The sequence below is a fragment of the Eurosta solidaginis genome, chromosome 2, assembly GCF_040869045.1.
Source record: "Eurosta solidaginis isolate ZX-2024a chromosome 2, ASM4086904v1, whole genome shotgun sequence".
In the NCBI taxonomy this organism is placed as follows: Eukaryota; Metazoa; Arthropoda; class Insecta; order Diptera; family Tephritidae; genus Eurosta; species Eurosta solidaginis.
The window spans coordinates 285,275,686-285,303,102 of record NC_090320.1 but is presented as its reverse complement, the minus strand read 5'-3'; the positions used below and the strand labels follow the sequence as shown (position 1 = coordinate 285,303,102).

General features: G+C 43.9%; 1 protein-coding gene across 1 annotated transcript in view; it reads right to left on the bottom strand.

The window, feature by feature from the left end:
- dpy (dumpy) overlaps positions 1–27,417 on the bottom strand; it is a 307,368-nt gene that overhangs the window by 21,210 nt on the left and 258,741 nt on the right. The window contains exons 36-71 of the mRNA XM_067768302.1: positions 22,316–22,642; positions 21,901–22,218; positions 21,492–21,833; positions 21,129–21,425; positions 20,763–21,068; positions 20,053–20,700; positions 19,659–19,976; positions 19,258–19,593; positions 18,877–19,185; positions 18,514–18,819; positions 17,802–18,443; positions 17,434–17,736; positions 17,016–17,351; positions 16,653–16,946; positions 15,628–16,584; positions 15,251–15,562; positions 14,840–15,178; positions 14,473–14,772; positions 13,445–14,401; positions 12,830–13,144; positions 12,432–12,770; positions 12,057–12,368; positions 11,685–11,990; positions 10,969–11,613; positions 10,588–10,902; positions 10,192–10,524; positions 9,826–10,131; positions 9,446–9,751; positions 8,738–9,385; positions 8,353–8,667; positions 7,339–8,289; positions 6,630–7,274; positions 6,248–6,562; positions 5,844–6,188; positions 5,494–5,790; positions 4,472–5,428 (exon numbers count right to left, since the gene is read on the bottom strand). Coding sequence (XP_067624403.1) covers positions 4,472–5,428; positions 5,494–5,790; positions 5,844–6,188; positions 6,248–6,562; positions 6,630–7,274; positions 7,339–8,289; positions 8,353–8,667; positions 8,738–9,385; positions 9,446–9,751; positions 9,826–10,131; positions 10,192–10,524; positions 10,588–10,902; positions 10,969–11,613; positions 11,685–11,990; positions 12,057–12,368; positions 12,432–12,770; positions 12,830–13,144; positions 13,445–14,401; positions 14,473–14,772; positions 14,840–15,178; positions 15,251–15,562; positions 15,628–16,584; positions 16,653–16,946; positions 17,016–17,351; positions 17,434–17,736; positions 17,802–18,443; positions 18,514–18,819; positions 18,877–19,185; positions 19,258–19,593; positions 19,659–19,976; positions 20,053–20,700; positions 20,763–21,068; positions 21,129–21,425; positions 21,492–21,833; positions 21,901–22,218; positions 22,316–22,642 — 15,597 coding nt within the window. The remainder of the gene's footprint in view (positions 1–4,471; positions 5,429–5,493; positions 5,791–5,843; positions 6,189–6,247; positions 6,563–6,629; positions 7,275–7,338; positions 8,290–8,352; positions 8,668–8,737; positions 9,386–9,445; positions 9,752–9,825; positions 10,132–10,191; positions 10,525–10,587; positions 10,903–10,968; positions 11,614–11,684; positions 11,991–12,056; positions 12,369–12,431; positions 12,771–12,829; positions 13,145–13,444; positions 14,402–14,472; positions 14,773–14,839; positions 15,179–15,250; positions 15,563–15,627; positions 16,585–16,652; positions 16,947–17,015; positions 17,352–17,433; positions 17,737–17,801; positions 18,444–18,513; positions 18,820–18,876; positions 19,186–19,257; positions 19,594–19,658; positions 19,977–20,052; positions 20,701–20,762; positions 21,069–21,128; positions 21,426–21,491; positions 21,834–21,900; positions 22,219–22,315; positions 22,643–27,417) is intronic.

Genomic DNA, 27,417 nt, shown 5'->3' with positions numbered 1-27,417 from the left:
GAAATCCAAAAATTTGCTTACGTTCTGTTTGTACCACTACGACACAGCGGGTATACGGATCACCCCGGTAGCCAGGTAGACAGGCGCAGTTCGGTATGTGATTAACGACTTGACAAGTGGTTTGCGATCCACAAGTGCCAGGACATGGATCACGGCACTGCTGATTTTGACAAGCTTTATCCGCCGAACAATCTGAGTTACGTACACATTCTGGACGGCAACCCTCATAAGGATTACCAAAATAGTTGTCCAAACATTGGCAAACGCTAATACTATTACGTGGCTGACAAATTGCGTTAGGACCACAAGGACTTGGGCTGCAGGGTAGTGCCACCTCCGTTGGTGGCTCCTGTTGTTTTATGCAAGCGCGGAATGGATCTCCAGTATAACCGTTAGGACAATAACACATCGCGCTATGCGCCAATACACGACAATCGGCCGCATTGCCGCAAGAGCCTGGACAAGGATCGGCACACTTACGATTGATGCATGCCTTGTCCGAAGCGCATTCAGCGCTCGATAAACACTCAGGGCGACAATGAGGTGGATCGCCAATATAGTAGGGCAAACAAGAGCATTCTGCGGCATTCGCTGTGATAGTACATTCAGAGTTCGGTCCACAAGGTGATGGTTGACAGGGGTTAATAGGATTTTCATCACGTACTGGCGTCGGTGGTGGTTCAACTGTAAAATGATTTGAAGTCTCTACATTATTATTTGCTGGATAAGTAGATTTAAAAAGGTAAGCGTACTTATTGGCTGACAGGAAATAAATGGATCACCGGCCTAGCGTGTGGGGCACGCGCATATTGGACTATGATTCTGTACATGACAAATCGCACGCACACCGCAAGCGCCGGCGCATGGATCTTGACAACGTTGATTTAAACAATATCTGCTGAGTGCACATTCGGAGTTTGAAATACATTCAGGACGACATGATGGTGGTGCGCCAATATAACCAGATAAACAGGAACAAATGGCCTGCTCATTTGATACGCGACATTGAGCGTTAGGACCGCAAGGCGAAGGTTGACAAGGGTGTACAGGCGCTGAAGGCCCAACCGCTATAATTTTAAAATAGACAGTTTAAGTATGCAGTGAGCTAGACTGGGGGGGAAGGTAATATTATTACTTGGTATATTATCGCAACGAACAAATGCGTTGCCCGTCATGCCTTCGGAGCAGGAGCACATTGGTATATGGTTGATAGCATTGCAAAGGGCTTGCGCCCCGCAAGTACCCGAACAGGGATCTACACATTTTTGATTGATACAAGCACGATCACGGGCACAATCCGAGTTGAGGACACATTCTGGACGGCAACCACTATACGGATCGCCGTGGTATTCAGGAAGACATGTGCAAACGCCTTCACCGCTGCAAACAGCATTAGCGCCACACGGTGATGGAATGCAAGGATCTTGTTTGATGGTTTCATGTAAAACAGGTTTTGGAGGCTCAGGCTGACAGCTGGTGAATGGGTCACCCATATAACCCGATGGACAGACGCAGTTCGGAACATGATTAAGTACATTGCAGAGAGCGTTAAAGCCACATGAGCCAGGACATGGATCACGGCACTTTTCACGAATGCAAGCAAGATGCGAAGGACAATCAGAGTGCACTATACATTCGGGGCGACAATTTGGTGGACTGCCTATATAACTGGGTAGACATGAACAAACTGCGGCACCATTACGATTATGACATTGCGCATATTGACCGCACGGCGAAGGATTGCAAGGATTACTTGGTGTTGCTGGTGTGACGTCTGCATTAGGTGGCGCTAATGTTGCAGGAGGAAGAGCTAGTGTTAAAGAGGAAATTAAAACATTTGTTTTTTCAGAAACCCGATACATTTGGTGAAAGCTTATCGGAATCTTACAAGGTATTGGATAGCAACGCGTAAAAGCATCTCCCGAGTAACTGGATCGGCAGGAACAAATTGGATTGTGATTATAAACGCGACATTCGGCATTCTGACCACACGCGCCTGGACAAGGATCAGCACATTTGTGATTTATGCAAGCTAGAGTAAGAGCACATTCCGCGTTGACTGTACATTCGGGACGACAGGCAGGCGGCGAGCCAATAAAATCAGGCAAACATGTGCAAACTGCCTGTTGATTAACTTCGTGACATTGAGAGTTCGGACCGCAAGGTGATGGTACGCAGAGATTCACGTAAATTGGTTCCGCTAATGAGAAGAGATATGAAAGGGTTTAAATATGATAGCTCAAGAAGTGAGGTCAAACGCGAGCTTACATTGTTTGATAGGCGAGCAGAAGCTGAAAGGATTACCCGTATAATCGCGTAAACAATGACAAACTGGTAAATGATTCAGAACCTGGCACTCGGCATTACGGCCGCAAGTACCCGGACATGGATCACGACATTTAGGTTGAATACAAGCTTTATTAGACGGGCAATCACTATTTAGCATGCACTCGGGACGGCAACCTTCATATGGGTTGCCAAAATAGTCGGGTAAGCAAACACATGACCCAATGTTATTATGGCGACGGCACTCCGCGTTATCTCCACATGGATTTGGTTCGCAAGGATCAACGTGGTCCTGTACTGTTGTTGTAGGTGGTGGTGATGGTGTTGCTAGCGCTAGACGGCAAACTGTAAATGGATCTCCTACATAGCCCTGCTCGCAAGTGCAGCTGGGTATGTGATTGCGGGTGTGACACTGCGCATTTGTGCCACATAAACCGGGACAGGGATCGCGGCACTTTTGTTTGATGCAAGCAATATTGGAAACACATTCGGAATTTGATATACATTCGGGGCGGCAATTTGGTGGCGAACCTATAAACTCGGAAAGACAAGTACAAGAGGGTGCGCCATTGATGTTGCTACATTGCGCATTCGGACCGCAAGGAGATGGATGACATGGATCATGCGGTGCCTCGTATAAAGTTGGCGCTGTGGAGAGGTGATTTAACAATTCAATTAAGTTTAATGGAATTGAAACTACGTCCAAATACATACTTATAATAGGTTGACAAGCGATGAACGGACTGCCACTATAGCCTGTTGGACACGAGCAGATGGGATTATGATTGACAATATTGCAGATTGCATTTCGCCCACAGGCGCCTGGACAAGGATCTGCACATTTTTTATTGATGCAAGCGCGATTCATTGGGCACTCCGGGTTGCTTATACACTCAGGATGGCAAGCTGGCGGCGTACCAATCATTTCTTGCAAGCAAGAACATATGGCAACACCATTCCTATCTAAACACTGCGCGTTCGGACCACACGGCGACGGTTGACATGGATGAACGGGATCAGCTGGACGCTCTGGTATGGGTTGACACTGCACAAATGCATTGCCTTGCATACCAGCTGGGCAGTGGCACATTGGCACATGATTATGCACTTCGCAGATGGCATTTGAAGCACACGTGCCGGGACAAGGATCCTGACATTTCTGTTGAATGCAAGCATTATTGCGCGTGCATTCGCTATTGAGTATGCATTCAGGACGGCAACCACGATATGGATCACCCTGATACTCAGCAATGCAAGTGCATACGCCAACGCTACACTGAGCGTTTACGCCACAAGGAGATGGTATGCAAGGATCATCGGCGGGTGTGGCTGTTTTTGAAAAGTATAAAAGAAATTTATTAGACGGTTTGAGTTTGAAGTTTTGTAGTTTTATATTACGTGGTGGAGGTGGCGCTGGTTGTGCATGACAATTGCTGAATGGATCGCCTATGTAACCAACGGGGCAGGTACAAACTGGTGTATGATTGATAACATCACAGCGCGCATTCACGCCGCAAGAGCCCGGACAGGGATCGCTACACTTTTCATTCAAACATGCACGATTGCTAGAACAATCCGAGTTGATTACACATTCGGGACGGCAGTGCGGTGGTGAACCGATATAGGTTGGCAAGCAAGAGCAGGTAGCTTGATCATTAGTCACACGACATACAGCATATTGACCACACGGTGAAGGTATACATGGATCGCGGTAAGGTTCGCGTGCTGGTGGTGGAGGCGGTGGCATTGGGTAACAACGCACGAACGCATCACCCGTATAACCTGGTCGACAGCTACAGTAAGGGCTATGTGAACGTACGCGGCATTCAGCATACGAGCCGCATGTGCCAGGGCAAGGATCCTGACATTTTTGATTGATACAAGCTTTATCAGTAGCGCATTCAGAGTTCGTTGTACATTCGGGACGACAGGAAGGTGGACTACCTATAAAGTCGGGTTGACATGAACAAACGGCTTGTTCGTTGACTTCACGACATTGCGAGTTCGGGCCGCAGGGTGATGGCTGACAAGGATTCACATATTCTCTTATAGCTAGTAAAATGGAAATATAGTAAAAAAACAAAAAGTGCAATGAGTAAAAGCTGGGCTGTGAGTTTCTGTGCTACTACAAACACAAACAAATTCATACAGAGATCTGCAAATCTAAATTTTTTTTGATGCTTACGTTCTTTCAATACACTGCAGTAACTGTACGGGTCGCCGCTGTAACCCACCAAACAACTGCATGTGGGTAAATGATTTATGACGTCACAACGCGCACTTTGACCGCACACACCTGGACAAGGATCTTGACATTTTTGATTACGACACGCTTTATTCGCAGGGCAATCGGAGTTTGTTACACACTCAGGACGGCAACTTTCGTACGGATTTCCAAAGTATTCCGGCAGACATTTACATGCGCCAGCATTATTTTGTGTAATACATAGAGCATTGCTGCCACATGGGTTTGGTACACATGGATTCACCTGTTCCAGCTCGACAATCGGTTCGGGGTAACATTGCGTAAACGGATCACCCACATAACCAGCGAGACAGACACAAGATGGCGTGTGACTTACCACATGGCAGGTTGCTGATGTACCACAAACACCGGGGCAAGGATCGCGACACTTCATATTGATACAGGCTAGATTGCTGGCACATTCCGAAGATGATAAACACTCTGGATGACAGTTTGGTGGCGCGCCAATATACTCAGGAAGGCATACGCAAGATGGCGCACCACTGCGATCGGTGCACTGTGAGTTAGGACCGCAAGGCGATGGTATGCAAGGATTAGTTGGTTCACGTTGAGGTGGCGGCGGTGGTGGTAGAAGTTGACATAAAGTATGTGCATTGCCTGTGTAGCCACTGGGACAGCTACAGAATGGTACATGGTTAATAACAGAACACAAAGCGCGTACACCACAGCTGCCTGGACATGGATCTCGACATTTCTGGTTTACACAAGCTAAGTTCGGTGGACAATCCGAATTGATGGTACATTCTGGGCGGCAATTGGGTGGCGAGCCGAAATAATCGGGCAAGCAAGCGCAGACAGCTTGTTGATTAACTTCGTGACATTGTGAATTTGGGCCGCAGGGTGATAGTTGGCAAGGGTTAACCAATTCCGGTGGCGCTAAGTTGAAAGAAAACGGATTTTTGTTGTTGTAAATATTTTTTTCCTAATTAAAAAAAACCTACTTCGTAATACCGAGCACTGCACGAATGCATTGCCTGACATTCCTTCGGGACAACGGCACATTGGTATATGATTGAAGACATCACAAATGGCGCCCAAACCGCAAGTGTCTGGACAAGGATCGACGCATTTATTACGTATACAAGCTTTATCACGTGTGCATTCAGTATTTAATACACACTCGGGCCGGCAGCCGAAGTAAGCGTTTCCTTGGTAATCTGGTAGGCAAGAACACTCACCGTTTGCACAAACAGCGTTGCTACCGCAGGGCGATGGATTGCAGGGATCTTTCAAAGGTACTATAAAAAGAAGAGTTAGCTTTTTGGTATGACCAAGGCACACATACACCTACACTTTGTCTCGGGTGGCTTAGGTGCACAGCGGGTGAATGGATCACCGGTTTTATCAGCTGGACAAGTACATATCGGTGTATGATTGATAACACTACAAAGCGCGCCGAAACCACAAGATCCTGGACAAGGATCGCGACATTTTTCGTTGATACAAGCCAAGTTTGCTGGACACTCAGCATTGATGGAGCACTCAGGACGGCAGTTCGGTGGTGCACCCAAATAATTGGGCAAACAAGAGCATGAAGCTTGACCATTTACGTTACTACAGAGCGCGTTAACGCCGCAAGGTGATGGGACGCATGGATCGCGGTATTCTTCTCTGATAACCAATACGGGTGGGGGAGCTAAAAAACAAAAAAATGCTAAACATATTTTGCTTCTCAACGACGGTTGCTCTTCTTACGTGGTATCGCATAACATCTGATAAAGGCGTCTCCTGTATACGCGCTGCGACAGGTGCAAATTGGATTGTGATTGCGCACGCGACATTCAGCGTTGAGACCGCATACACCCGGACAGGGATCAATGCATTTTTGATTAACACAAGCCTTATTGAGCGCACATTCGCTAGAGATGGTGCATTCCGGACGACAGTCGGGAGGACTGCCAATAAATGTCGGAAGACAAGAACATACTGCTTGGTGCTGCACTTCTCTGCATTGTGAGTTCGGACCACATGGCGTTGGCTGACAAGGGTTTACAGCGACATCGAATTTAGCTAAAATGTGTGGAAAAAAGCAACGTTAAACAAAATTTTCTACGAACAAATTCCTTTTCATTCTTACACTCTGTTATCACTGTACAGTGGCTGTAAGGGTCTCCTGAGTAACCGTTCAAACAATTGCAGGTTGGTAAATGATTACGCACATAGCAGAGCGCATTTTGACCACATGTGCCTGGACATGGATCACGACATTTGCTTTGTAAGCAAGCCTTGTTTGTGGGACAGTCCGAATTAACTACACACTCTGGACGACAACCCTCGTATGGATTGCCTATGAACTCGGGTTGACACTTACAAGCGCCTGCGCCATTACGAATAAGACATTCGCTATTAGTACCGCACGGGCTTGGTTGACATGGATTAAGTACTTCCTGTGGTACATCGCGTATAACGTCACAATAGCTGAAAGGATCGCCACTATAACCGCTTGAACAAACACACATTGGCGTATGATTGATGACATGACATACGGCATTGGAACCACAAACACCCGGACAGGGATCTTGACAACGTTGGTTGATGCAGGCTTGTGAGTGTGGGCACTCCGAGTTAGTGACGCATTCTGGACGACAATTAGGTGGTGAACCGATAAATTGCTTGAGACAAGAACATGATGGACTATCGGCTACAGCACGGCACTCAGAATTGGGACCACAGGGTGAAGGACGACAAGGATCTTTTGGTGACACATCTTGCTGGTTCACAACTGTAACAAAAAAAAAATGAGTGATAGGGCTGCCTTTTTGGAATTTCCAATGTTTCTATATTACTTCGTATGGGATTGCATGCGATGAATGGATCGCCAGTGTAGGAGATGGCACACCGACAAATCGGCGAGTGATTGATGACACTGCATTCCGCGCTGATGCCGCATACGCCAGGACAGGGATCGCGACATTTTTGTTGCAAGCACGCACGATTTAGTGCACATTCCGCATTGCTGGTGCATTCTGGGCGACAAGATGGTGGTGCACCTAGGTAATCTGCTAAGCATGAGCATACTGATTGTTGATTGATGACGCGACACTGCGAGTTTGGACCGCACGGTGATGGTTGGCAGGGATTACGCTGCACTGGTGGAGGTAGCGGTTGGCACACAGCGAATGCGTTACCGGTCATACCATCAGGACAATGACACATTGGCACATGGTTATGTACTTCGCAGATGGCATTTGTAGCGCAAGTACCAAGGCAAGGATCCGCACACTTTTGGCGTATGCAAGCCTTACCCGCTGGGCAGTCAGTATTCAAAACACACTCAGGACGGCAACTAACCAGTGGATTACCTTGGTATTCTGGTATGCATTCGCATTGACCATCCCGACATATTGTATTGGGTCCACAGGGTGACGGATTACATGGATCTTCTGCTAGTTTCGGTGGTGGCGGCGGTGGAGCTTGACAAGAAGTGAATGGATCGCCCACCAAGCCTTGATCACACTGACAAATCGGTGTATGATTAATAACATGACAATTAGCATTAAAACCACAGGCGCCTGGACAAGGATCGCGACATTTTTCATTTATGCAAGCTTGCGTGCTGGCACAATCGGAGTTGCGAGTACATTCGGGACGGCAATTTGGTGGGCTTCCTATGTAGCTGGCTAAACATGAGCATGATGGACTGCCATGGATATCGCGACACTCAGAAAATGGACCGCAAGGCGAGGGTACACATGGATTACGTGCGGGCTCTGGTGGTGATGCAGATGGTGGTGGAGCTAAGGGATAGTAAATGGCATTAAGAATCTTCTTGACTGATGCAACTAAAATGGAAAGCTTACGTGGAATGCGATAACAACGCGTGAAGGCATTGCCTGTATAACCGATGAGACACGTACAAATGGGCGAGTGATTACGTACATGGCATTCTGCGTACGTGCCACAAGTGCCGGGACAAGGATCTTGACATTTCTGATTGAGACACGCCTTATCGGAGGGACACTCTGAGCTGATGACACATTCAGGACGGCATGCGGGTGGTGAGCCTACAAAGTTAGGCAGGCATGAACATACGGCTTGCTGATTTATTTCGCGACATTGAGAGTTCGGGCCACACGGCGATGGTTGGCAGGGGTTGACATATTCTTTCGTTACAGCTAATGGATGGATAGACACTTGTAAGTTTAAAGTTTGCTACTGGACGTATGGGCAGTAAAACTAACTCACGCTTTTCGGGTAGTTGGCAATAATTATACGGATCACCGATGAAGCCAGCCAGGCAATTGCAGGAGGGTAAGTGATTGATGACACGACATTGAGCATTTAAAGCGCACACTCCTGGGCATGGATCACGACATTTCTGATTTTGACAAGACTTATCCAAAGGACAGTCAGAGTTTGTAATACATTCGGGACGACAACCCTCATAGGGATTTCCAAAGTATTCGGGCAAACATTGACACGACCCAGCATTATTCACTTGACGACATTCAGCGTTGACTCCACAAGGATTTGGTTCACATGGCGACACGACCTCATTTTGTTGTACTGGTATAGGAGAGCAAGCCGTGAATGGATCACCTGTAAAGCCTGTCGTACAAATACACATAACTGTGTGACTAATAACACGACACAATGCATTCTGGCCGCACAAGCCGGGACAGGGATCCACGCATTTTTGGTTTATGCAAGCCTTATCTTGACTACATTCCGAGCTCGTTACACATTCTGGACGACAGTTCGGTGGTGAGCCTATATATTGGGGTAGACAGAAACATGATGGCGCATCGCCTATAGCGCGACATTCCGAGTTCGGACCGCAAGGTGATGGATAGCATGGGTCTTTGGGCGCCTCCAAACGTGGTGGTGGTTCAACTAAATAGAAGGGGAGGAATTAGCTTGCCATTTATTCTTGGTAAATTTGTAAATATTTACTTATAGGTTGACATGCGACGAATGGATTGCCAGTGTGACGCGCTGGACAAGAGCAGATTGGAGCATGATTCAACACGTTACAAATGGCATTAAAACCGCAAGCGCCTGGACAAGGGTCGACGCATTTTTGATTCTGGCAAGCTTTTTGTGGTGCGCAATCTGAATTTCGTACACATTCCGGACGACAAGTGGGTGGATTACCGATAAATCCTTCGATGCAGGAGCATACAGCATTTTGATTGAAGACGCGGCAGCGGCTATTGGGACCGCATGGAGATGGCTGACATGGATCGGTGACAAGTTTCGCTTTAGGTATAGGGAGAGCAGAATAAAAATTTATGGGTTGTCCTATGATTTGCAAAAAGCAGTGAAATATTTACGTGGTATGGGATCACACTGGTAGAAAGCATTGCCGGACATGTCATCTGGACAGTGGCACATAGGAACATGATTCAGCACTTCACATATGGCGTTGACACCACAAGTACCAGGACAAGGATCAGCGCATTTATTTCTGATGCAGGCGCGATTGTGTGCGCATTCGGAATTGAGGACACATTCGGGACGACAGCCGACGTAGGGATCTCCATGATACTCTGGTATACAAGAACATTTACCAGCATTGCACACAGCGTTCGATCCACATGGTGAGGGATTGCAAGGATCGTCTTTCACAGGCGGCGGAGCTGATAGGATAAAATTTAGCTGATGATTGAAGAAAATTTGTGCAAAATATAATTTCTTACGTGGTGGCGCAGGCTGACAACTAACGAATGGGTCTCCTACGTAGTCGCTCGGGCAGGTGCAAATTGGTATGTGATTGATAACAGTACATTCTGCATTGAAAGCGCATGAGCCCGGGCAAGGATCTGCGCAGCGATTGTTAATGCAAGCCAAATTCGACGAACATTCCGAATTGGTGACACATTCTGGACGACAGTTTGGTGGTGCGCCAAAGAAATTGGGCAAACATGAGCAAGCAGACTGGCCATTGACATTTCTACATTGTGAGTTAGGGCCACAAGGCGATGGTAGGCAGGGATCACGTATTGGCTCAGCTTGTTTTGTAGGTGGTGGCGCTAGTTATGAAAATATTTTTTTTTTAGCATGAACGCAAGGATTCAAAACAAAAAAAAACTTACGTGGTATAGGTTGACAACGCGTAAATGGATCGCCAGTATAACCACGATCACAAGAGCAGATCGGTGCGTGATTGCGCACTACGCACTGTGCGCCGACACCGCACACACCGGGACACGGATCGGCACATTTCTGATTAATACATGACTTATCGAAGCTACACTCTGAACTGATGGTACATTCAGGTCTACAAGCTGGTGGGGTACCGATGAACTCAGGCAAGCACGAGCAAACAGCTTGCTCGTTAACTACGCGACATTGACTATTCGGGCCACATGGTGAGGGTTCACAAGGATTAACATACTGTTGTACTTTAGCTGGAAGGTGAAATGGGAAGTTGTAAGTTTGTTGTTGAGCTGTATATCTATTGGTAAAATTCTTACGTTTATCTTCAACGGCACAGTAACGATAAGGATCTCCTACGTAACCAAATATGCAATTGCAAGTAGGCAGATGATTACGCGTGAAACATTGTGCATTTGGACCACACGTGCCCGGACAGGGATCGCGACATTTCATATTTATACAACCTTGATGCGAAGGACAATCCGTGTTGAGTACACATTCAGGACGACAACCATCGTAGGGATTGCCGAAGTATTCTGGCAGGCATCTGCATGAGCCTACGCCATTTTGTTGTATACATTCAGAGAACGAACCACACGGATTCGGGTTGCAAGGATCTATAACTTCTGTGGGTTGAGGTACCAACAACGTACATTGTACGAATGGATCGCCAATATAACCGCTTTCACAAAAGCACATTGCGGTATGACTGATGACGCGGCATAGCGCATTAGAGCCACAGAGACCAGGGCATGGATCCACACAACGGTTATTACGGCAAACATTATTCGAAGAGCATTCCGAGTTTGTGACACATTCCGGACGACAATTTGGTGGTTGACCATAGAAATTGTCAAGACAAAAACAAGATGGTGAATCACCAACAGGTTGACAACGGCTATTCGGTCCACATGGTGAGGGATGACATGGATTTGTAGGTACGACGTCGCGCACTGGTTCAACTGTGAAGATGGGGTGGAGATAAAACGTGTCAATAAAAGAAGCGTCAGATGCGACATGATATTGAACTCACTTATGGGACTACACTGCACGAAAGGATTTCCTGTGTAATGTTCCTGGCAAGTACAGAAAGGATTGTGATTTACCACAGTACAGCGCGCATACAAACCACACGTGCCGGGGCAAGGATCAACACAGCGCTGATTTTGGCATGCGCGATTTGGTGCGCAATCCGAATTGCTGCTACATTCTGGACGACATGAAGGAGGACTACCAAAATAATTGGGCAAACAGCTACAAACGGCTTGTGAGTTTGCTTCGCGACATTGTGAGTTTGGACCGCAAGGAGAAGGTTGACAGGGATTGCGATAGATATCAGCTGTAAGGGGATGAGTAAAATTTTTAATATTTTTGTGTAAGGCAAAATGATTTTTAGAAAACCTACTTTGTACAAGAACGCATTGCACAAAGGCATTACCGGTCATGTGTCCAGGGCAGCGGCACATTGGCACATGATTATAAACTTCACAAATGGCTTCAGAGCCACAAGTGCCCGGACAAGGATCAACACATTTCTGACGTATGCAAGCGCGATCACGTGCACATTCGGTATTAAGTATACACTCTGGCTTACAAGCGACATAGGGATCGCCTTGATAATCTGATAAGCAAGCGCATTGACCATCTCCAGAACAGATGGCATTCGGTCCACAAGGACTGGGATTGCAAGGGTCGATGGGTTCTTGTTGCGGTGGCGCTACAAAAATACGAATGATTACAAATTTATAAAAACTGTCTTACGTCTTTCTTATTGACTTACGAAGTGGTGGCGCTGGATGGCAAGCCACAAACGCGTCTCCTATATAACCGGGCAAACACGCACAGTTCGGCGTATGACTGCGTACATTACACATAGTATTTACGCCGCATGAACCGGGACATGGATCGCGACAACGTTCATTTATACACGCTTGATTGCTAGCGCAATCAAAGTTTACCGTACACTCAGGACGACAATTGGGTGGGGCGCCTATATAATTTGTTTGGCACGTACAAGATGGCACATTATTTTGATTACGACAAGTGGCATACGGGCCACAAGGCGATGGCACACATGGATCACGGTATACATCGGCGGGTTTTTCACTTGGTGGAGGTGCTAAAATAGTGATTCGTAAGTTGGCATGCGCAAAAACTAAATTCACACAAAGTTCTTACGTGGTACTGAATAGCAGCGTACGAAGGGATCTCCGGTTAGACCACTACGACAGGAACATATTGGACTATGACTACGCACTTGACATACAGCGCTCTGACCACAAATTCCCGGGCAGGGATCGACGCATTTACGATTTACACAAGCTTTATCAGTTGGACATTCAGAACTTGATGTACATTCGGGTCTACAAGAAGGTGGTACGCCTATAAATTCACTAAGGCAAGAACATACAGCTTGACCATTCACTTCGCGACATTGTGAATTTGGACCACATGGACTGGGTTGACAGGGATTCACATATTCTTGTCTTATGGCTAAATTATTTTTTGTTGATTTTTTTAAATTTTGTCGAATTGTTATATGAAATAGAATAAGAATGAACCAAAGAGTTATAGTTAGTAACTAAAGATGTATATATGAAAATAGTAACAACAATTACTTGAACAATGTGAGATGGTGAGACGGCAGACCAGAGTTGTAGGAAGAACTTGCGAGACACAGAAGTAACTTTCAACTGGCAACGAGCTTCCGCGAAACTCGAATGATCTCCCCCACCACCAACTCACATGAATTATTTGTTAACCAAAATAAGAAACTCAAAACTTTTAGCTTACGTTCTGCTGGTCTCGCGCAATAGCGATATGGATCTCCGCTAAAGCCCACAAAGCAATTGCATGTTGGTATATGGTTAACGACGTTGCATTCGGCGTTTTGACCGCAAGTACCGGGACAAGGATCGCGACACTTTTGATTCTGACATGCCTTATTAGATGGACAATCTGAATTGAGTACACATTCGGGACGGCAACCTTCATAGGGATTACCAAAATATTCGGGCAAACACTGACATGCGCCGGCGCCATTACGTTCCAGACAATTTGCGTTAGCACCACAAGGTGATGGCGAGCATGGTGTGAGCACTTCGATGGGCGTGGAAACACGTATTACATCACAAAGCGTAAATGGATCTCCCGTGTAGCCAGGTAAGCACATACAACGAGGCGTGTGTGATAACACATGACATTCGGCGTTGGCGCCACACAAGCCAGGACATGGATCTTGACATTTTTGATTTATGCACGCGCGGTTGGATGGACATTCAGAGTTCGACACACATTCCGGTTTACAGTACGGTGGAGCGCCGATAAAGTTTGCAAGACACGAACAAGACGGCGTATCGCCAATCGCGCGACATTCCGAATTTGGTCCACATGGTGATGGACGGCATGGATCGCTAGGTGTGATATCTTTCTGTGGTTGCTCGATGATACGTCGACAAGCGGAAAATGGATTACCAGTGTATTGTGGTAGACAAGTGCAGAATGGACTATGATTGACGGTGTTGCATTGCGCGTTGCGCCCGCATGTGCCCGGACAAGGATCGACACATTTCTGATTGATGCACGCCAAGTTGGCAGCACATTCCTGATTAGCAGTACACTCGGGACGACAGGTGGGTGGTGTGCCAATGTAGCTGGGTATGCAAGAGCACACAGCTTGCTCATTCACTTCACGACACTGAGAGTTGGCACCACAAGGTGACGGTTGACAGAGATTGATGTGAGCCGGTGCTGAAAAGGGGTTTAATAAATGAGTTCAAAATGAGTGCACACAACCTACGAAACAAGCAACGGATATTTACGTGGTATTGGTGAACATTGTATGAAGGCGTTGCCGGAAAATCCACTCGGACAAGAGCAAATTGGTATATGATTAAGAACGCTGCAAAGTGCATTTGATGCACAGGTGCCTGGACACGGATCAACACATTTATTACGTATGCAAGCGCGATCACGTGGACAGTCTGTGTTTAGCACGCATTCTGGACGGCAACCGCTGTAAGGATCGCCCTGATACTCTGGAAGGCATGTACAAATACCATTGTCGCATTGAGCATTTGACCCGCAGGGTGACGGACTGCAAGGATCATCTTTGACAACGGCTAAACGAAGGAAGTGCAAGTACAAAAAATTAGTTGGTTGCAAAGGTGCATGACTTTCTACGCTTACGTTTTGGTGGTGGTTCTGGCAGGCAATATGTGAAAGGATCACCAGTATAGCCCACAGGACAAACACAGTTCGGCGTGTGATTGATGATATTGCAAATAGCGCCCAAACCACACGAACCAGGACAGGGGTCGCGACATTTCTCATTAATGCAAGCCTGACTGCTCGGACAATCTGCGTTGATGGTGCACTCTGGACGACAATTAGGTGGCGCACCAATATAATTGGGCAAGCAAGAGCAGGACGGTGAATCACCAACACGCCGACATTGTGCATGCGACCCGCATGGTGAGGGTACGCAGGGATCGACCGGTTGACGTTGCACTGGTGGCGGAGATGTGGCTGTATAAATTGGAAATAAAAAAAAAGTTCAGTGGACCTTCTTAGCAATTTTTGGATTAGATTCCAGCTTACGTGGTATAGCATAGCAGCGTGAGAATGCATCTCCGGTATAACCGGAACGGCAAGAGCATAACGGACTGTGATTATGCACACGACAATTGGCATTCTGGCCACATGTGCCTGGACAAGGGTCGACACACTTCTGATTGACGCACGCTTTATCAAAAGCGCATTCCGTAGAGATGGTACATTCTGGGCGACAGAGTGGTGGGCTGCCAATATATTCAGGTAGACAAGAGCAAACAGCTTGCTTGTTAATTTCACGACATTGTGAGTTTGGACCACATGGCGTAGGTAGACAGGGGTTTACATACTCTTTGATAGCTGTTTGGGATAGGAAAAATATGACGTGATTATTGTTTAATTCACGATTTACAAATTTCACTTACGTTGTTTCTCAACTTGACACGAACGATACGGATTTCCAGCGTAGCCGGTCATGCAACTACAAGACGGCACATGATTAAGCACAGCACAAATGGCATTTTGTCCACACGTGCCAGGGCAAGGATCACGGCACTTCATATTCTGACAAGCTTTGTCGGAGGGACAATCCGAATTGAGGATACACTCAGGCCTACAGCCTTCATAAGGATTACCAAAATATTCGGGTAGGCATTGACATGAGCCAGCATTGTTACGCTGTACACAACGTGCATTTGGACCACACGGATTAGGGTTGCAGGGATCGATATGATCCAGCTGAGTTATTTTAATAACAGCACATTGCATAAATGGATCACCCCCAAAGCCGACTGGACAATAGCAGCTTGGTGTATGTGAAAATACGCGGCATACAGCGTTAGCACCACACAAACCGGGACAAGGATCTTTGCATTTCTGATTGATGCAAGCTAAATTTGTGGCACATTCTGAGCTCGTTATACACTCAGGACGGCAGTTAGGTGGCGCACCGATGTAATCAGGCAAACAACTGCATGAAGGTGTATCACCCACTGCACGGCATTCCGAATACGGACCGCATGGGGATGGGGCACAAGGTTGTGACGGTGGTTGTGGTGCAGGTGGCTCCAAAATTGGTTGGCAACTTACAAATGGATTACCCGAATACCTATCAGGACAGCGACAATATGGACTGTGATTGCTCACATGACAAAGCGCATTATTGCCACAAACGCCTGGACAAGGATCGGAGCATTTCTGATTGAGGCAGGCTTGATTGAGTGCGCACTCTGAATTCGTTGTGCATTCCGGTCGGCAGAAGGGTGGACTACCCACAAATGATGCAATGCACGAGCATACAGCTTGTTGATTGACCTCGCGACATTGCGAGTTTGGACCACATGGTGAGGGTTGGCAAGGATTTTGCGGTACATCCAATAGTTCTGAAAAGTTTTTTTAAATTTTGTAGTAAAAATGTTAAAATGGGCATAAAGGATTTCTGGCTTACTGCGAACAGGTGCGCATTGTACGAAGGCGTTGCCTTCCATGCCATCCGCGCAACGGCAAATGGGTATGTGATTCATAACTTCACAAATAGCATTTGAGGCGCAAGTGCCAGGACAAGGATCAATGCACTTGTGATGTACGCAGGCGCGGTCGCGGGCACAATCGGTATGTAGGACACATTCAGGACGGCAACCAGTGTATGGATCGCCGTGATACTCTGGTGTGCAAGTGCATTGACCATTGCTGCACTGCGCGTTCGCACCGCAGGGTGAAGGTATGCATGGATCATCTGCTGGTGCTGTTTCGACTGAGTGAAATAATTCAATTAGAGCGGGTAAACGCGTTAAACTAATAATAAACTTACTACGCGGTGGTGGCAACGGATTGCACACTGTGAAAGGGTCGCCGGTATAGCCAATTTGACAGGTGCAAATTGGAGTGTGATTGATAACATTACATAACCCGCTTATGCCACACGAACCAGGACAGGGATCACGGCATTTTTGATTGATGCAAGCTTGATGACTGGGACACTCCGAGTTGAGACTGCATTCTGGACGGCAATTTGGTGGTGAGCCTAGATAGTTCGGCAAGCAAGAACATGAGGGTATGCCACGCTCATCGCGACATTGTGAGTTAGGCCCGCAAGGCGAAGGTACGCAAGGATCTTGGGGTTTACGTTGAGGAGGTGTTGGTGGCGGCGCTGATTAGGAGGAAAAGATTGTTGTGTAAGCACTTTGTTTGACTTGAATAAATTAAAGCTATGATAGCCTTACTTATTATGCGGAAGCAGCGTACAAACGCATCACCAGTGTAGCCACTGGTACAAGTGCAAATGGGACTGTGATTTCTAACGCGGCATTCAGCATTCTGCCCACAAAGGCCCGGACAGGGATCAACACATTTTCGATTAATACAAGCCTTATCGGCCGCACATTCCGAACTAGCTGTGCACTCAGGACGACAAGCAGGTGGGCTACCAACATAGTCCGGTAAGCAAGAACAGACGCCTTGACCGTTGACTTCACGACATTTGGAATTGGGGCCACATGGCGAGGGTTGACAAGGATTCACATACACTTTTGGCGCTAAAATGAAAAGGAAGACGTTGATTTTCATTTCAAGCTTTCGGATAATTTCAAACACATCTTACGTTCTTCTTGCAACACTTGACAGAAACGATATGGATCACCGACATAACCGCTAAAGCATTCACATGATGGTAGATGATTGATCACTTGACATATGGCATTCTGCCCACAAGTACCTGGACATGGGTCGACGCATTTCTGATTTTGACAAGCCTTATTCGATGGACAATCTGTGTTTAACGAACATTCTGGACGACAACCTTCATACGGATTACCAAAGTACTCAGGCAAACATTGACAAGAACCTGCATTCTCATGTTCCTCACACTTGGCATTCGCACCACATGGACTGGGATTGCATGGCCTTAAAAATTCAATTGGTTCCGCACGCACTGGTTTACATTGCGAGAACGGGTCACCCGTAAAACCGACTTCACACAAACACATTGGTGTATGACTGAAGACACGACAATTAGCATTTAGGCCGCACAATGCAGGACATGGGTCTTTGCACTTTTGATTTATGCATGCTTGGTTTGATGGACACTCAGAGCTCGCTACGCATTCAGGACGGCAATTTGGTGGTGACCCAGTAAAATCTGGCAAGCACGAGCATGATGGAGAGTCACCTGCGACGCGACATTCCGAGTTTGGACCACATGGCGAGGGTATGCACGGATCGGCAATACTTACTGGTGGAAGAACTGCGCAAAGGTGAAGAGAAAAATTGTTGATGAGGAAAGTTCCATTTTTTATATTATATTCGAAGCTTACTTATTGCTTGACAACGCACAAATGGATCACCGGTCATTTGAGCGCGACATGTGCAGAACGGATTATGGTTGACCACGCTGCACACGGCATTGAAACCACAGGTGCCGGGGCATGGGTCGCGACACTTAGAGTTCTGGCACGCTTGATCTGGTGGGCAATCCGAGTTTGTTGTACATTCGGGACGGCATTGAGGTGGACTTCCGACAAAGTCGGGCAGACACGAGCAGACGCCTACATTTTGGACCACGCGACACTGGCTGTTGGGGCCACACGGCGATGGTTGACAAGGATTGCTTACGACAGGTTCTAGGTAAAAAATTGGTTGAAACGAGTTTGATACTAAGAAATAATCGCAAAATTTACCCTCAAGTACGCGACATTCGAAGAACGCATTGCCTGACATATTATCGGGACAGTGACACATGGGAACATGGTTGTTGACGACGCATATCGCATTGGTACCACAAGTACCAGGACACGGATCAATACATTTATTACGCACACAGGCACGATCGCGCGCACAATCTGAATTAAGCACACACTCCGGACGACAGCCGACGTAGGGATCACCTTGATATTCAGCGATGCAAGTACATTGACCATTACTGCATTGGGCGTTCGAACCGCATGGTGAGGGGAAGCAAGGATCATCGCGTACTGGTGGCTGGGTAGCTGTAGTTTAAAAAGGAGCAATTTGTTAGTGAGTTTGTGAAATAAGCTAACGTCTCGCTACGTATGTCTTACGTTCTGGAGGTTTCGGATTACAGTTGACAAATGGATTGCCTACATAGCCATCAATGCAAAGGCAATTTGGTGTATGGTTGATAACGCGACATACAGTATTAAGACCACAAGCGCCTGGACAGGGATCGCGACACTTTTGATTAATGCAGGCCTGCTGGCTGGGGCATTCTGAGTTGATGGTGCATTCTGGACGGCAATTTGGCGGTTGACCGATGAATGTAGCGAGGCACGAGCAAGACGGAACACCATTGGCATTGCGGCACTCTGCGTTGGGGCCACAAGGTGAAGGTAGACAGGGGTCACGATATTCTTCACGTTCAACTTCGATAGGTGGCGCTAAATAGTAAATGAAAAGGTATGGTTCAGAAGGACCCGTTTGGCGAATTCCTTTTATAGCTTACGTGGTATTGGATAGCAACGCGTGAAAGCATCACCAGTAAATCCATTATTACATGAACATAACGGACTATGATTCCTCACGCGACACTGAGCATTATTACCGCATGGATTGGATGCGCATGGATCCACACATTTCTGGTTGAGACAAGATTTATCCGTGGCGCATTCTGAGGAAATGGTACATTCGGGACGGCATACGGGTGGTGTACCGATATACTCCGGTAGACACGAGCATACGGCTTGTTCATTGGATACGCGACACTGGGAGTTGGGACCACAAGGTGAGGGTTGACAAGGATTCACGTACTCTGTGCGCATGGCTAAGTGAACGCAGAGGAAATAAAAAGGTAATGGTTATGTAATAAGAGGTTAAGCTAATAAACAAACGCTGCTTACGTTCAATGGGATGCGTGCAGATGCGATACGGATCGCCGGTGTAACCGATGACACAAGTGCACGATGGCAAATGATTAACGACTTGGCAATCGGCATTTTGACCACAAGTACCCGGACAAGGATCCTGACACTTCTGTTGCTGACAAGCCTTATTCGATGGACAATCGCTGTTCATAACACATTCCGGACGACAACCCTCGTAAGGATTACCAAAGTATTCCGGTAAGCATGTGCATGAACCTGCGCCGTTGCGTTCACGACAAACGGCATTCGGCCCACATGGACTGGGACTGCATGGTGTGCGTACCTCTTCAACATCACGTTCTGGTGGTAAATTGCATTGCACAAACGGATCGCCAGTGTAGCCAGTCACACAGTAACATTGCACCGCATGACTCACCACACGACATTCCGCATTGACACCACAGCGTCCAGGGCATGGATCAACGCATTTCTGATTGATACATGCCAAGTTGCTGGCACAATCTGTACTTGTAACGCATTCAGGACGACAATTCGGTGGACGGCCGATATAGGATTCGAGGCATGAGCATGATGGCGCTTCACCAATCGGACGACATTGTGAATATGGGCCGCAAGGTGAAGTGCGGCAAGGATCGGTGGGTATGATGTCACGTTGCGGTTCAACTGTATGTGAAAAAAAAAAATGTAATGGGGGTCTTTGTCGACACTTAAAATGTGTTGCTTACTTATTGGTTGACAACGTATGAAGGGATTACCGCTAAATCGCGGTGGACACGTGCAGAAGGGACTATGATTGACGACAGTGCATTTTGCGGCAATGCCACATGTACCAGGGCATGGATCACCACACTTCTGATTGAGACAAGCTTGCATTGGTGCGCAGTCAGAGTTTGAGACACATTCCGGGCGACACGTAGGCGGACTGCCAATAAAGCTAGGTAGACATGAACAAACAGCTTGTTGATTGATTTCGCGACACTGCGAGTTTGGACCACATGGTGAGGGATGGCAAGGGTTTGTGGCGATGAGTTCTGATGAAAGTAAATTTTTATTAATTAACACGCGACTATAAGAAATCTCGTTCAGCTTACTTGGCGCTGGGCTGCAACGTATAAATGCGCTGCCGACAGTGCCATCAGGACATCTACACATGGGTATATGATTGATTACATCACAAATCGCATTCTCACCGCATGTGCCGGGACAGGGATTTGCGCATTTACTGCGTAAGCAAGCCTTATCACGTGCACAGTCGGTATTTAGAACACATTCGGGACGACAACCGGTATAGGGATCGCCGTGATATTCTGCTAGACAAGTACAGCCACCATTATTGCATTGTGCATTAGCGCCACATGGTGATGGGTGACAAGGGTCAGTAGGGTCCTCTAAAAAACAGAAGGAGGAGCTTGTTAAGAAACTACTGTAGACAATTTTTATAAACTCTTGCTTACTGATCACGCGCTCCGGTGGCAGAGGACGACAATTATTAAATGGATCACCCGTATAACCAACGGGACATACGCATATGGGCGTATGATTGACGATGCTACACTCGGCTGCAAAACCGCATGAGCCTGGACAGGGGTCAATACACTTCTCGCGTATACAAGCCTTATTCGATGGACACTCGGCGCTGATCGTACACTCCGGATGACAATTAGGTGGCGCGCCAATATACTGCTGTAGACACGAACAAGATGGTATGCCATTAATATTACGGCACTCACTATGCGCACCGCAAGGCGAGGGTACGCAAGGATCGCGTTCGATGTGTGCAATGGCAGGTGGTGCGGCTAAATTGGTTAGGGAGAAATTAATAAGTAGGAGTGGTAGACTTCCGTGTAGCGAAGAAAAGCTTACGTGGTATGGGATAGCAACGCGTAAAAGCATCACCCGTAAAACCGTTACGACACAAACACAAAGGACTATGATTACGTACACGACACTCAGAATTAGTGCCACACGCGCCTGGGCAGGGATCTTGACAATGTTGATTGATGCATGCCTTTTCCGTGGCACATTCTGTGCTCAATACACACTCCGGACGACAATTGGGCGGTATGCCTATATAACGTTCCAAACAAGAGCACACTGCCTGACCGTTGAGTTCGCGACACTGTGAATTCGGGCCACAAGGTGAGGGTTGACATGGATTTGTGGGTTCGGCTTGACGTATTGCTAAGGCGTGTTGAAATGATAGAGTGAGGGAGGGAGAGAAAAAATGAAGACAGTAAGTTCGATGAATTCCTTTTCAATATATGACGACTTTGCTTACGTGCTGACGGTTCCACATGACAATAACGATACGGATCACCCGTATAACCAATACGGCATACACAAGTTGGCACATGATTTGTTACACTACATTCGGCATTAGTGCCACATGTGCCCGGGCAGGGATCGCGACATTTTTGTTGTGTACACGCTTGGTTAGTGGGACAATCCGAGTTGTGAACACATTCGGGTCGACACGACTGATATGGATCACCATAATGATCGGGTAGACATTGACATGAGCCAATACCGTTTTGTTCGCGACAAATGGCATTCGAGCCACACGGATTCGGCTCACATGGCATAATTTGTTCGCGTATTATAGGTTCTGTGGGAGAGAGAAGAGAGAGAGAGTTGCGCAAAACGCATACAATTAGAAAAACGCTTTTGGCATGGTGAGTTTCTAATAAATGACATTAGTACTATCAACACACCTTTTTTACGTTTTTGAGTTAGCTGCTTATGTGCGAGTTTCGCTGTTATTTTTGATTTTGGAATGTCCAATATTTTCGGTTTTAATTTGTTAGACTTTGTGTTTGTTTTCTTGCTTTAATTTTTTTGCGGTGAGATTAGAGAGCACGTTAGATTTTTCTTTTTTAAATCCATCACAACAATTACACACTGTTACAACAAAAACAATATATGCGTTCGTAGTGTGCGTAAATACTGTTACACTGTTTATTTGGTTACTTTTAACGGTTAATTTAGTATACGTAGATAAATAGTGCATATTTAATGGCTTAATATTATTACGGTTATGTAAGTACGAGTGTATGGTGCAACACAGCTTTTGTGCGCGTTTTTGTTTTTAATAGCAATATTAATGATTTTTTTTCTATATTACTTTTGTTAAATTATTATTTGTTTTGTGTTTTTTTTTTTAAATGGGAGCGTGTAAGTGCGAGTGAATGTGCGCGTGGAACTTAATGGCATGTGTACATAAAAAAATTTGGTTTTTTCACAGCTCACAATTCTGGAATTCTGCAACTTCGAAAATTTCTGTAACTTCGAAATTATAACTTATGTAATTTCCAGTTCGAAAATTGTTCAGTTTCCAAATCACTGTTATCAGTGATTCGACATATCCTAATTTTATTTCCAGTTTAAAATTATGAAATTTCGAAATTAGTGGCGCCCTAAACATTTTTGTATTCGGAATTTGTTTAACTGAATCAAAGATTTGAAGTCAAGAAAATTTCTTTGTTTCGAAAGGGGTTGTGTTTCGAATTTCGAAATTATTCTTTATCGTACTTATATTATTAAAATTTTTTCTTCAAAGGACTAGTGGAATAAAATTTTTTATTTATATTTTTATTTATTTTATTTTTTGAAATAAAATTTCTTTAAAATCTTGAAATCGACATTTCCTCATATCGGGTAAATCGAAATTAAAAATTTCTCAAAAATTTGGGATTTCACATTTTTTTTTTATATATTCGAGAGCTTTTATTTCAGTGTTTTCGTAATATAAAATAAAATAATTAAAAAAATGTGTTTAAGTTAAACGGTTTTATTGAAAACAATACTTACATGAAATAATAATAATACTAAAAGCTAGAAAATAATTAGGTAGGTCCTAGGTACTAGTCATCACACTCCTCATCAATCTAGGGCGTTGATCAGACAATTACATAAAAGCGTTGGGCGCGTGAAATTTCTAACCTGGGCCCATATTACATGTTACGATCATAACCTGGGCTCATATTACGTGTTACGAGCAGTGACTGAAAACCATTTTCACTCAAGCGATAACTATGCAACTGTCAAACGTTATGGATCTAACGAGTACTATTTGTCCCTAGTTCAAATATGCCTTCAAGCCGATCCACCATTTCAGAGCTATTGTGATTTAGAAAATGAGTTTCGATCACGGATCGTAACCCGTAATACAGGCCCTAATTAAGGTTCAGTTGGTCTTATATATGACTATCAATAGAAATTTTACGCGTCCAACGCTTTTATTTTCTAGCTTTTAGGTCGCCTTCTATTCATGTATGTATTAGGTGTTACAAGTATGGACCAAATCGTACCACAAATACGATTTTTTTCAATATCTCGATCTTTGCGCCACCTAGCGACAATTTTTTTTTCATAGGTCGCTTTCTATTCTTGTATGTATTATGTGTTCTAAATATGAGCCAAATCGGACCACAAATAGGATTTATGTGAATATCTCGATCCTTGCGCCACCTCGCGGCGATTTTTTTCATAGGTCGCTTTCTATTCTTGTTGTATTATGTATTCCAAATATGAGCCAAATCGGACCACAAATACGTATTTTGTTAATATCTCGATCCATGCGCCACCTAGTGGTGATTTTTTTATAGGCCACTTTCTATTATTGTATGTATTATGTGTTCCAAATATGAGCCAAATCGGACCACAAATACGATTTTTGTGAATATCTCGATCATTGCGTCACCTAGCGGAGATTTTTTCATAGGTCGCTTCCTATTCTTGTATGTATTATGTGTTCTAAATATGAGCGAAATCGGACCACAAATACGATTTTTGTGAATATCTCGATCCTTGCGCCACCTAGCGGCGATTTTTTTCTTATTATTGCATTGTCATCGGGTTCTGAACTATATTCCAAGTTTCAAGCTTGTAATTACAAAATTCGCGCTGGCCCTGCAGTCTGTCAAGTCAATCTAAATAAAACCGTTTAAAAAAATCAAATTTCGGAGGAAAAAATGTTTCAAACTAAAATTTAAAAATCCGGTACAGAAAATAAAATTTTATGACCTCGGAAATGAAATTTTTAAGAATTTTGAATATTTAATCGAAAATCCACTGTCAATTAATTAAAAAATATTGTTCGAAAGTTTTGCGTTTACAAACTCAATCAATTATGAAAATACGTAAACATCTAAGTTCGAAAAAAATCCAAATTTAAAGCTTTGTGATTTGAAATTCGAATTTATAGCGAATTGAGATTATACAAAGTTATTTGTTGAAGATAATCAAAAATCAATTAGTTTTGAAATGAAAAATTGTTTAATTTCAAAGATTTTATAGCTTTGGAAAAAAAGGGAAACTTCAAAGTCAACATTTTCAAAAACGAAAATTGAATTATTCCGATATCTAGGGTAAATAAATATTTACAAATCGAATATTAAGTATATTCGAATTCTATAATTTTATATTTTTGATATCAAAATACTTGAATTTTAAAACAAGATATGTGTGTATACTTTTCGTTTCTTAATTACGAACACAATTTTTTATTGGTTAACTTTGAAAGTAAACTTTTGTTATATCGAAATTATTCCAACATCCTTAGTTTACTAATTTACAAATTCTGAAACCAAAATATGGCTGTTGGTGATTTTCAAATATGTGCATTTATGCTCTAACTTCCAAAATAGGGCTTTCCAATTTCGATATTCGGAAATTAAAGTAATTTTTAAATTTAACATATTAAAATGTTTCAGATCGTAAACCTTTGAATTAACATTTTTTCGAAATTATTTCGAAATAGAAACATTAAAATTAACTTGGTAACAAGGAATTCAATAGCTTTTGGGTTTCGAAATAATTTCGAACTGGAATTTTCAAATTAAGGTATTTATATGTTTTAACTTCAAAAATAAAGTTTTAAAATTTCGAAAACATTAAAATTAACTTGGTAACAAGGAATTCAATAACTTTTGGGTTTCGATATAATTTCGAAATTCGGAAATTGAAGTAATTTTTAAATTTATATTACTAAAATTTATTATATGGAACCTTTTTTTAATAATCCAACATTATTTCGAAATAGAAACATTAACTTCAAGCTCACGTTAATAATTCAGCAATAAAATTTTGTAATTTCGAAAAAATGGTTATTCAAATTTATCAAGATCGAGTGTTTTTCAATATTTATTTAGCTTAATAACTATTTCGGAAAACAAACTTTAAGCATATTGTTTTGTATTGTTTTTATCAGTCTTTATTATTTTTAAAGTTTTTCTCCTAACTGCATTTTCCAATAAAACACAACCATTTCGCTTGCAATTTTTCAGTATTTTTGAAATTTATTATTGATTATTTCCATAGTAATATTATTACTAAATTTTAATTGTATAAAAGTTAACTTAAATTAGCTTAGCTAAAGTTAGATATGTTAAGGGTTAAAAATGCAAAATCTCCAGCGTTGATTTTTTTCAAGATAAAAGCAACGTTGAATGGGCCGGTGATTATTTGAGCGAAAACTAATGTTTAACCTTTAAAGGGCCGTTGTGTTAAAAGTGATAAAATAAGTAATAATAAGCAAAACAACACAGCACTCCATAGAGTTACCAGACTTATTTAGTAGGCGGGTATGTACGGCAATTTTGGTACGTTTTTAAGGGTTGTTTTAGGTCAGCGGTGTAAGGCTTTTATTATTTAGTTTCGTGTAGTGATATGCAATATTTTTATAAAAAACAATATATATTTAAGACCATTTTTACCAGACTTCAAGGGTTAACATTTTTATTAATGTTTAGGGCCGACTACTTAGCAGTTAAATATTGGTGTTGAGGGCTCATACGTGTTTATTTGCGAAAAAAAATTATAATAGCATTAAGAATCTATTTATGTAATACTTATTTCCAGCTACAAAAAATTTCGTTAAACCTTTCAACAATCAAGCGTTATATAAATATTCGTTGGGCTTAAAAACTATTTTTTTTTTTAAGGTAAACAAGGCAGAGTTAAAAAGGCAGTTTTTAAGCAAAAAAGGGCAAGGTGTGTTCTTTATTTTTAATTCAAGGCAAGTAAGGCGTTTAGCGAGTTGGCATCATTGGTAAATAAGCATTAAAGGCATTAAATTTGATAAATACATATATATTTCCATATAAATTTTTTTAGTTTTAAATCAATGATAAAAACAATGCTTTTTACAGCTGTCACACACTTTCAATTGACTAAACAAATTCGCACAGTTCGCACAAAACTTGCGTCAATTGTAATTTGCATTTTGCCGATTTGGTGCTGCTGATGGTGGTACATAATTGTGGTGTATATGGTGAGTATTGAAAATATGACATATAACACATAGAAGTTGCACTTTTTTCTCTTTGCAATGCATTGTGTTTGACAGTGTAAAAAACATAATTTTTATTTGCATTTTGTGTT